Source organism: Podarcis muralis, chromosome 7 (assembly GCF_964188315.1).
Source record: "Podarcis muralis chromosome 7, rPodMur119.hap1.1, whole genome shotgun sequence".
Taxonomy (NCBI): Eukaryota; Metazoa; Chordata; class Lepidosauria; order Squamata; family Lacertidae; genus Podarcis; species Podarcis muralis.
The window spans coordinates 15,370,412-15,381,122 of NC_135661.1; the positions used below are offsets into that span (position 1 = coordinate 15,370,412).

Genomic DNA, 10,711 nt, shown 5'->3' on the forward strand with positions numbered 1-10,711 from the left:
CCGTATTTGATGTTAGACTTCTGCCCCCTCGTGGCCGACCTGGTGCACACGGTCCTGCGCCACAGAATGCCAGGTGGCTCCTGTCCATCTATAGCAGGGCTGGGGGACCATTCTCAGCACAAGGGCCACTTTCCCTTCTGGGGAATCTTCCGGGGGCCACATGCCAGGGTGGCAGGTCCAAAGCCTGAAGTCACTTTTATCGAGCAAGCTCGTTTCCACACCTACACATTCCCCTCTTGCTTGTTAGGAAGGAGGATGGAGTTCAAGGAGACCTAGGCATGCCAGGACACTTGGGGGGGGGGTGGCATGAAACAGGACCTGTGAGGGGTACGGCCTGTGGGGAGCCCCAGAGTGCCAGACAGAGAGGCCGGGAAGGCAGTGGTCAGCCACTGAGCCTGATATTCCCCACCCATGAGCCAGTGTTTCACATTATTGGTTTTTTCATCCAAACAACTACTTGTGGTTCAACACATTGCACAACTTCCCTTGTACTCTTCCCTTGATATAAACCTCCTATCTGATTTTATTCATAAGATATTATGAAAGCTTTTTCACGATACAATAAGATGAAAGAAAGTAAATAAAAAGCAGAGCAAAGAAAGATCACAGAAAATGCAGAGTCCTCTCTGAGAGATGGATCATGGCCCTTTCCTCACACAGAAAGGGGGGGCCTCCCAGCTCCCACCAGGGAGCTTCCCTTTCTTCTCCCCGTCTCTCGCCCTGGGAGGTCTTCCCTTCCCTGCCTCTCAATCAGGCCTCTATCTGAGAAGCTGCCTGAGGCCAGGCCAGGTGAGGTGGGTACTGCTGGCCATGGGCTTGGGATGTTGCTGTGAGTGGCAGCGCAGGGGGCACTGATCCTGTCCTTGGCCGCCAGGACGTTCCCCTGCACAAGGTCGACTGGAAGCAGCCAGAGCTTCATAACAGCACAACAACCGTCCATTCCCAGGGGGAGTCTTCCAGGGGAGGATGCCCTGTGGCAAGCACTAGCAGGGGTGGACTTATGGGGGAGGCCATGCCATTTGGGCTTTCCGCCAGGGGCACTAGAATGGGCTAGCAACAAACCCGCAAAGGGGCTGTGTGGTCTTTCTCCATAAGCAAAGGTTTCTTTGACTTCTCCTTTTGCATCTCTCTCTCCTTCCTGTCCTTCTCTGTGTCCATGTCGGGTTCTAGCTTTGCCTGTCGTGCCCCAGCACCAGCCTCTTATGCCCAGAGCATCTTTGTTTCCCAGGGTGTCAGGTAAACAACACTTGTGCATGGTGTGAGAGGTGCACATTAACCCCTTGCCTGCCAGGTTGCATTGATTCAGCCCTGCTTTCTGGGGGGCACCAGATGGGCAAAAGATGGTATTTGGGGTACATAAATTGGAAATGCAAATGCACCGGGCTGCAGATTATTTTCTTTACAAAAATTGTGTTGCGCTGCAAAGCCCAGTCCAAATTTTAGCCCAAACAGCCCCAGATGTGTTTGCTGGGGCTGATGGGGATGCTGTCCAAAACTTTTGGAGGGGCCTGGGGAGGCAAAAGCTGCCTTAACCCAGATCCCCTGCTCCTCTTTGCTTTTTCTTTCTTTCTTGGTTGTTACTTTTTTTAAGTGTAGTTTTAAAAGCTGGCGTTAAAAGCAACAAACCAGTTGATCCAATTTGAACAAAAAGCAAATTGTTCATGCAGCCAGAGAGTGCATGGATAGCCCTTTCCATTGGCTTACACCCTCTTGGATGGCATCACTTTTTGCGCGGGTGACAAGGCAGTTCGAAGGGGGGAGGAAGGGCACGGCTTGGTCCCTGGCTCACTCTTCTCTGTGTCTAGTTTCAGAGGTGCGTTCTCCATCTCATTTGAGCAACCTGAATCGGTCGGCCTCCCTCTGCTACCACGAGCGCTCCGACTCCATCTCCTCCAACTTCAGCGGCAGCAACAACCAGCTCAACGCCAGCGCCAGCTCCCAGTACATCTCCGACTTCAGCGTCCGCGCCCTTACGGACCTGCAGTATATTAAGGTGGGTCTTGGGCCTGAGTCTCAAGAGGCACTCAGCTGTAGGGGTGTGTGTGTGAGTAAATGAACATGTGTTGCACTGCCCACTTTGGATCCTGGCCCACCACTGACAAGCAGCCTAGAAAGGAATGCGGCCCTTGAGCTGAGAAAGGGCCAGATTTCTCCTGCTTCAGACTACAAGTAGTGGCTTGTAGGATAGCACACAGCTGCCCTCCATATCAAAAAGCAAATACAGTGGTGCCTCGCAAGACGAAAAGAATCCGTTCCGCGAGTCTCTTCGTCTTGCGGTTTTTTCGTCTTGCAAAGCAAGCCCATTAGCGGATTAGCGGATTAGCGCTATTAGCAATTTAGCGGGCTTAGCGGATCAGCTGATAAGCGGCTTAGCGGCTTAGCTGATAAGCGGCTTAGCGGATCAGCTGTTAAGCGGCTTAGTGGATCAGCTGATAAGCGGCTTAGCGGATCAGCTGTTAAGCAGCTTAGCGGATCAGCTGATAAGCGGCTTAGCGGATCAGCTGTTAAGCGGCTTAGCAGATCAGCTGTTAAGCAGCTTAGTGGCTTAGCGGATCAGCTGATAAGCGGCTTAGCGGCTTGGGGAAAGGGGGGGGAAAGGAAAAAAACCCTGCAGGAACTCGCAAGACATTTTCGTCTTGCGAAGCAAGCCCATAGGAAATTTGTTTTGCGAAGCACCTCCAAAACGGAAAACCCTTTCGTCTAGCGGGTTTTCCATCTTGCGAGGCATTCGTCTTGCGGGGCACCACTATAATCTCTTCACAGAGGAAGCTAGTTTGTCAGGGAGAAAGATTTCAGCCTAACTTTTCCTGTGTGAAGGAAGTTATTTTGTGCGGATGAGCATCCCATCAGGTCTGAGGTAGATGTTCCCTTGGGGATCTTTAGCCAGGGCTGTTGGTGTTCTGTGCAACTTCAGTCCCAAGCGCAGAAATTCCGCAACCTGAGTGTTTCAGCAATTTTCATAAAGTACATTTCTAGTCCTTATGGTTGTTCATGTGCTGGCGATGCCTTGGGAAAATTCAAAAGTCAAGAGGCAGAGATCCAAGTACCTTTTCTGTCAGTCAAATGGCTGGGTGTCACCTGGATTTCCTCACGATTACCAGAAACAGAATTTGTTAAGCAAAACAGGTAAGTGTTTATACATGTGTGTATTTAAGAAGATGCACTTTTAATAATAATAATAAATTTACATAACCTATATGCATTATGGAATTTTGCTTTTATCATGCAAAATTTTGCTTTGGGGGGTGGGGCTGGAAGGAATTGTGCACACTGAGCAATGTGTTGAGGGTTCAGCTTCTATCTCCTTCTCCACCCGGCAGATCACACGCCTCCAGTATCAAAATGGTCTCATGGCCTCCCGCCTCGAGAGCTGCCCCCAGTCTCCTGAGGGCGGCACCCCCAAATTGGACACCTCCTTGTCAGAAAAGGCGGAAACCTCAGTGACGGACGAAACAACCAGCCTTTTGAACGAGAGGAACTGCCAACACCACAAAGCAAACCACAGCCCCCCAGACAACGTCGTCTGACCCCGGCCTTTGGGCGACCCAGTCTGGTTGGTTTTGCCTCAGTCCTTCCCTTCCAAAGACGAGAACTGGGGGGCGGTGGGGGGGGGAACACGCCAGTGCCCACAAGAGGATTTTGATTGTGTACCTACAAACCTCAGGTAGTGGCTGCAGCCAGGGAGGGAGAATATCCAGATAATTTTCTCTCTCTAAGCTCTCCCCACATCCGCACGTGCACACACTCTTCCTTTGCAGGACAGTTTGATCCGTCAATGGCCGGCAGCCTGACCGTGGAAACAGCTGCCCAGCTGCTGATGAAAAGGATGTGGGTTCTGGATACCAAAGGGAACTTGGTCACGGAGGGCCAAAGCCCAAACTGTGTGCTGCGATCTGGATGCTCCTGTGGGGGGTTGGGGAGGGGCTGGCTGCCCTGAAGATTTCCAAAGGGAGTTTGCTCCCTGCTTGCTTTTCTACACCAGCTTTTTATTTAAACAAACAGAAAGAGACGAAGTGGCATCACGGCCAGGCGCGTTCAGAAGAGAGGAATCCTATTCTGGAGCACACCTGGCTCTTCTCCAGCTGAGACCACCTTGTGGAGAGTGGCACTCCCTGCCTCCAGTCCAGAGGCTGGCAGGTAGAGAGACCACACAGAATTGGCCAGAAGGAGAGCAGGGCAGCTGCTGGGGTCCTACGAAGGCAACAGCAGCCCCTGCTGAGAGGACAAGAACCCTTTTTCTGTCTCAGGAAGTTCTGTATCTTGCGTGTTGTCTGGGCGTCTGTTCTGTTATTCTGTTATATTTTTGTTTTTTTATCCAGCCCATTGGGCACTGGACAGGAGACGAGTGTCTGACAAACATCTAGGAACTAAGCAGGGTTTAAAGGTTGGTGGAACCTGCACTCTGCCCCTGCCTGCCTCCTGGGGCAGTGGGGAGAGTGTTTCTGCTTGGAGGGAGGGGAACTGTTGCTTCCTCATTCGGGCTCTGATCCCACTGAAGAAAGTGTGCCCCAAGGATAATTAGATGAATTGTGCCGCTTCACGAATGCTTTCCTGGTGTGCTGTACGAAAAGCTCCCTGGAAATCAAAAAATGAGTGTAGCAGGGAGAAGGCAGGGCTAGAATTTGCTTTACTCTTCTCTACTTGCAGGGAGTTTATGTTCTCTTAGTTGTTGCTCTTGTTTGTTTTTACATGGGGGGTTGGGGAACATTCAGAAATGGTAACCTCCAGATACAGACTCAAATGGTACTGTCCCTTCTGCTTCTCCCGTGTAGATCAGGCCAAGAATGATCAGCTCTGCTAGGCTTCTAGTTTCAAGGTCTCATGCGGAAATCTGACAGAGCCAGTGACAGTTCCCAGTTCCTGTATGTGGTGCCTTTTGGGACTTAACAGAGTTGGAAGTGACAATAGCAGTTGCAGCACAGGAGCAGCCCTGAAGGGTTTCCAGATGCAGGAGTTTTCAGCCATAACTGAAATAATAAATTGTGTTTTGCTTTGTTCCTGTAAAGCCTGATTTCTATCTAAATTGATCGTGGCACATGTGAAAGCAGCAAATTCATGCAGTCACTTACTATGGGGGAAATGACACCACTTTGAGATGTCCCCTCCATTCTTCTGTAGTTACTTTGGATAGATTACTTTCCACTGGGTGGAATCAGGACACAGCCACATTGAGGATTAATTTTCAGTGGTCAAGAGTCTTTTCATTATGCCTCCCTACAGAATTAATCCAGCCCAGCCGTTGCTGCTGGGTCAGTTTGCCCTGAGGGTATTTGGGTGGTGGGCAGATGTCTCTCATTATAGTTGTCTACTCTCCACCTTACTAAATGGAGCTCAGGACCATCTTCAAACACTTTTGTTAAAACTGCTCTGGAGATTTGAAGGGTGACATGTTCAAGACCTCTGCTCCGAACATCCTCCTCTGATCTTTGCCCTCCAGCCCTCAGCCCCCCCCCAAAGGTCTCCTGCCCCCCCTTGCCTTTTGTCCTTGCTGCCCCTTCATGCCCCCTTGCCTGGCACTGTCCCCAGGGCCACCTGCCTAATGCCACCTCTCTTACTTCCTTCAAAACCTGCCTTCCCCTTGAAGCCTTTGGACACTAACAGCAGGCCACACAGCCATGATCCATTCATCCCCAGCATCACACATGCTGATGGGAGTTGTAGTCCTGTGCATCTTCTAGAGGGCACCTGGTTGGGGAAAGGCTGCCCGGTAACAAAGCTTAAGCACCGGCGATTGAAATGCTGCACACATTTGACCTGTGTGCACCCCACCTCCCATTTTCCTTCCCTTCGTCTGCTTAGTGTCAAATGAAAAAAATGTAAGCCCCTCAGGGCAGGGACCTGCCCTTTTGTAAAGCACCAATGCACATCAGTGGCATTACATAAATACTACGGTTACTGCTAATAGTAACATTACAGGTACTTGCCAATGGGTGCCCACCATGACTGGTCTTTTCCAAGGTTCAGCTGAATCTCTCCAGTAACCTGTGAGGAGTCCTGGGTTTGTGGCTTTTTTGTTTTTGGGAAACTTGTCCAAGGGCAGAAATAATCTGTGTTTGCATGTGCCTGCTGAGGACTCTGCCCTCATGCTCTTAAAAGGTCTGTCTTCACATTCTGATTGACCCTCCAGATTCACTTCCTTTGATCTCCACTGAAACCTGTCAGAAACTCTTTGGGCTGTCCAGTGGCAGGAGGACCAGAAGGGGGTCAGGCATATTTAGCTCTGCAAGAAATGCAGGCATTTTGATGCTGCTGTCTTTGATCCCACTTTTACTTTCTCTTCACCCGGGCAGGTTGTTTTGTTGCAGAGCTGAGGAGCCTGTGACCCTCGGGATGTTGCTGGACTACAACTCCCATCATCCCTGACTATTGCGGGAGCTGGCTGGGGCTGTTGGGAAGTGAAATCTCACGGTATTTGGAGGGCCACAGAGTTCCCCATTCCTCTTACTAAAAGGATGAGGCATCTAATCCAGGAGAAGACACCAAATCCAGGGTAGGAGATAAGGAACCAAGGCAGGATGGGAGACACTGCAGCTGTATCACATCGCCCAAAGGTGTAAGAAGGTGCCCTTCTCCAGGCATAGGTCAGGGATCACTTAGCCCTTTCCAGCCACTGTCTGCTGGGACTGGGGAAGAGTTGCAGTCAGGTGGAGCTTAGATGATTCAGTCACTCTCGCTGTAGAGAGTCAGTGTTGCCTGTTCCCCAGAGAGTGTTCCCCTTGCATCTCTCAGCCCAATCTCATGGCTTATTCAGTGACCCTGGCGGAGTCACAGGTGCCTGCTTCTGTCAGAGTGTCTTTCACTTGAGGACTTGTGTTTCATGAGTCACAGTGTAAAGTACAATTATATATCTGCACAAAAAGCTTATGTGAAAATTGATGTAGGCAGAACGTGAACCTCTCTAAGTAGGAGTGTTTGGATGAAAGGCAATATTCATTCGCTGCAATTTCCCATAAACCAAAATGGAGTTGGAGTTGGTCCTAAGCCTGTTCACTTGGAAGCAAGTCCCACTGTGTTCAGGTGGGTTTACTCCCAAGTAAGTGGGTACAGGAGTGCAAAAAGTGATCTGAAATTCGGTCACCAGGTTTGGCTTGGGGAGGAAGGGACCATCGCACAGACTGTATGATTGTACCCAGATGTGTTGATGTTCTATTAAATGGTGTAACAGGATTGTACTTTTATAGCACAGCATTGCACTTCAAACATTGCAGTTTCTCATAGGAAACATGTTGGTGGGTAAAGACGCCCCAAGAGGTTTTTGTACCTGAAGTAGAAAATAGAAATGGTGCCCCCTCCACTAAAAATATAGTTTTAAAAAACTGTCCTCAGTTGTTTTGCCTAGCAGAAGGCATGTAGATCACAAGGCTGATGAGAGTTGTGTCCAAAACTTCTGGAGGGCACTAAGCTGGCAAAGGCTGGCATATAGGAACTTTGCCAAATTCCAAGTGGCTGGGAGACTTTCTTGGCCCTCAAACCTCTTTTACAGGGCCAAAATTGGTTTGGGAAGGTGATGGGCTTGCAAGGACACCCAGGTTTAGAGCCAAGCAGTGTTACCATTTCCTTAGCAAGTTCATGGCTCTGGGCAAAGTCATGGACTCATAGCCCCAGTGGGACATCCATCAAGCATAAAATGAAGGGTTGCCAACATTTTGAATGCCATCTGTTGATATGCCTTCAACAGCAGCTCAATCTGAGGACAGCAGTGGGGAGTCATGTTTAGCTCCAGTCAAGCTGCTGTGTAGGCACAACTTTAAGCCTGGCTGGTTCCCCTCTCAACTCTCAGTTGGCAACCCTGAGAGCACTGCAGATCTCCAAGTGGCTTCTGGCTCAGTCAGGCCGTGGGGTGGGGGTGGGGTAAAACCCACAAGGGGGCTATGTTCTGGTTTAGCTTTCTGGCCTCCTGTGGGATGACAACCTGTCTAGTATTCTAAGGGCAGCGTGGAAGGTTCAGCAGAAGGAAAGTTATCGAGTGTTGGAGTGGTGAAGTCAAAAAGTTCCAACAAGCAGAACACTAGCACATCAGGCGGAAAAGCAGGGAGAGGGCTGGGTTACATCTTTCTTCCCTGCCGAGCTAGTTCTCTGATTGCAGGGATTTGTTTATTTTTAATAAGAAAAAGCTGTGACCACCCATCTCATGATTATTCTCCTGCATGGCCAGCCCAGTATTTCTTCATTCTCTTCCTGCATTTTCCTAAGCACAATTGACTTTGAAATGTTGGGTTAGGCTAGCAATACTTGATTCTGGAACTGTAACTGGGGCGAGGGGAGTAGTTCCTTCATTTGCTTTGTGACTGGTTTTTTAAAACTGCAGGGTCCCTTTTCCTGCCTCCAGGGCTATTTCCAACGGATGTCTGTGCTTCTAAGCAGCTTTAATTAGACTGTATATGTGTCTCATTTGAATGTAGCTTTTTGTCTGAGTTTTAAAATTTTGTTTCGTGTGGGGGGATTGTTGCGGTTTTTATTTCCCTTTTTAAAAAATATTGTTATTGTTATTATTATTCCTAAGGAAAGCACAATGGTTTTTCAACATTTGCCCCTTTGTGGGTGACATGATGTAATTTATTGTCTTTTTTCTGATTTTAAAATACAAACACTAAACCTAAGATCCTAGCTCCCATGAGGGAGACAAGCTTTTAAAAAGATTATTATTATTATGTAATAAATATTACCAAATCAAAGTGTGGTTGGAAATGTTGGTGACTTTTCTTTCAAAGCCTCTAAGTGGGTTTGCTCTCAGAGTCATAGGATAACAAGGCTGTGATCCTGCAGAAACATACCTGAAAGGGGGTTGCATAGAAGTCAGTGGGACTTAATTCAGGCTGGGCAATATCTGGTTTTCAACATCATGATATATCACCAGCTAAACACTGCGATATACTGAAATATCGTGATGTCTGCTTTAAGGATGGAGGTATGGAGAGGCACTGACTGGCTCCATGGTTCTTCTCACATAGCATACACACAAATCATGATTTGTGATATAGCCAGGTCAAAAATTATGAAACCAATATCACAATTGGGACTTCCAACCGGCTTTGGACGATATATCACCCAGTCCTAGACTTAATTTCCAAGGCCACAATCCAATGGGGTTGGCAGCTTTTACACTTATCACTGCTCCTGTGCCTAAAATAACAAAAACAAAGCAGTAACAATGAAAAGAAACAAAATGGTGTGTGTTTTTATACTATTTTGGCCAGCCACCCCAGACAGGGACTGGAAACCAGGGCCACTAAAAAAAATTTAAACTGCTCCCCAATTTTGTTTTTAGTTCCATATAAATGACAACAGTGAGAGAGCTGATTGTATTTCCTGAGGAAGCTCCATAAATGTGGAGCCACCACTGAAAAGGCCTTGCTTCTTGTGCTCGATAAGCTAATTTCCCTTCCTGATATTCATCTCCTTGCAGTTAGCAGATTTGTCTACTTAAATTAGCAGCTGCTATTAAAGGCAAAGGAGGAAGCCAGGCTGAGTTTTTAATCTGGTCAGTTGACAGTCTTATTTCTGCACTGATTTTAAATGGTGCTCCAGTAGGGTTTGGGGTTTTTTGGCCTGGGTCTGTGCCGCTTGTCCTATCGCCTGTCCCGGGTGAACTGCAGTTCCCATTTTGCCTTTGGAGGAGACCTCATTTCAAAGCGTTAATCTGCATTGCTAGAGATAACTCTTGGCAAACTGAGCCCCCCTCTGAACCTCTGACAGGGAATGCAGATGTGGGCACATGAGGCAGGGCCTGGGGCCAGAGCTGGCTGTTTCCCATCCAGCAGCTGGCCAGATGTGTTCTGAACAGTTGACAGCATGATGGTCCTGCTCTACCTCTGGGGTCAGAGGCAATATGCAGGGAGAGTTTGCACTCTTCTCCTGCTTCTGGGCACCTTTTGCTATTACACTCCAGTGGTTGTACTGGTTTTGTTTTATGTTTGTGCTGTTGATATATAATAAAAAAAATTAAACGCAGCAGAATGAGGGACAGATAAATCTGACCCACGGGCACAATGTGCCAGGGAGATCAGCTATCAAATGAAATCAGCTGGAGTTGCAGAAGAGCAGAGCAGGGAGAAAGTATCAAGAACTAGAAGACGACCCTGGACATGCCCAGTTTGAAAGGATCAGGTTTCTGCCCCAGACCCTCCTTCTTTTGAAGAGAGAAGCCGGATGGCTAATGTTCCTGGCTTCGGGGGGGGGGGGGGTGGACTTCCTGCTGTGTGGCATCTGCTTCAAGGTCCTTTTTGCTCTTTGGTGAGGAAGAGAAGAGGAAGTTTGCTTCGGGGGGGGGGGGGTGGACTTCCTGCTGTGTGGCATCTGCTTCAAGGTCCTTTTTGCTCTTTGGTGAGGAAGAGAAGAGGAAGTTTGCGGGGTCAGCTGTAGAGGGTTGCAAGATCAGGCAGTCTTGCCAGGGAGCAGTTTGCACATCCCTCCTCTTTGAGGTTAAGGAGATTTGCTTGAGGGTCCCTTGCTGCATGGCCCCTCAAATCCTACAACTGGCACTGCAAGCAAGAAGGTCCCGGGTCCTTGCATAGCCAGTTAAAGGAGCTAATGGGAGCTTCACACACACACACACACACACATGCAAGTTGAAGGTGTAGGGTGCCATGATCTGCTTTGAGACCATAGTGGGGTACAATGGTTTAATCCCCCCCCCGCCCCCTCCCATGTCAGGGTCCCAAAACTGGACCAGGAGCCTACTGCAATCTACTTTTTAAAAGCCACTTGCTAA

General features: G+C 48.7%; 1 protein-coding gene across 2 annotated transcripts in view; it reads left to right on the forward strand.

Moving 5' to 3' along the window:
• CNNM4 (cyclin and CBS domain divalent metal cation transport mediator 4) overlaps nucleotides 1–8,675 on the forward strand; it is a 54,037-nt gene extending 45,362 nt beyond the window's left edge. Inside the window, exons 6-8 of one of the 2 annotated variants that reach the window (XM_028741045.2) lie at nucleotides 1,171–1,236; nucleotides 1,806–1,993; nucleotides 3,321–8,675. In XM_028741045.2, the coding sequence (XP_028596878.2) occupies nucleotides 1,171–1,236; nucleotides 1,806–1,993; nucleotides 3,321–3,527 (461 nt within the window). In that variant the 3' untranslated portion in view covers nucleotides 3,528–8,675. The remainder of the gene's footprint in view (nucleotides 1–1,170; nucleotides 1,237–1,805; nucleotides 1,994–3,320) is intronic. The other variant, XM_028741047.2, reaches the window with a different exon arrangement.
• Nucleotides 8,676–10,711: the final 2,036 nt, after the last annotated feature.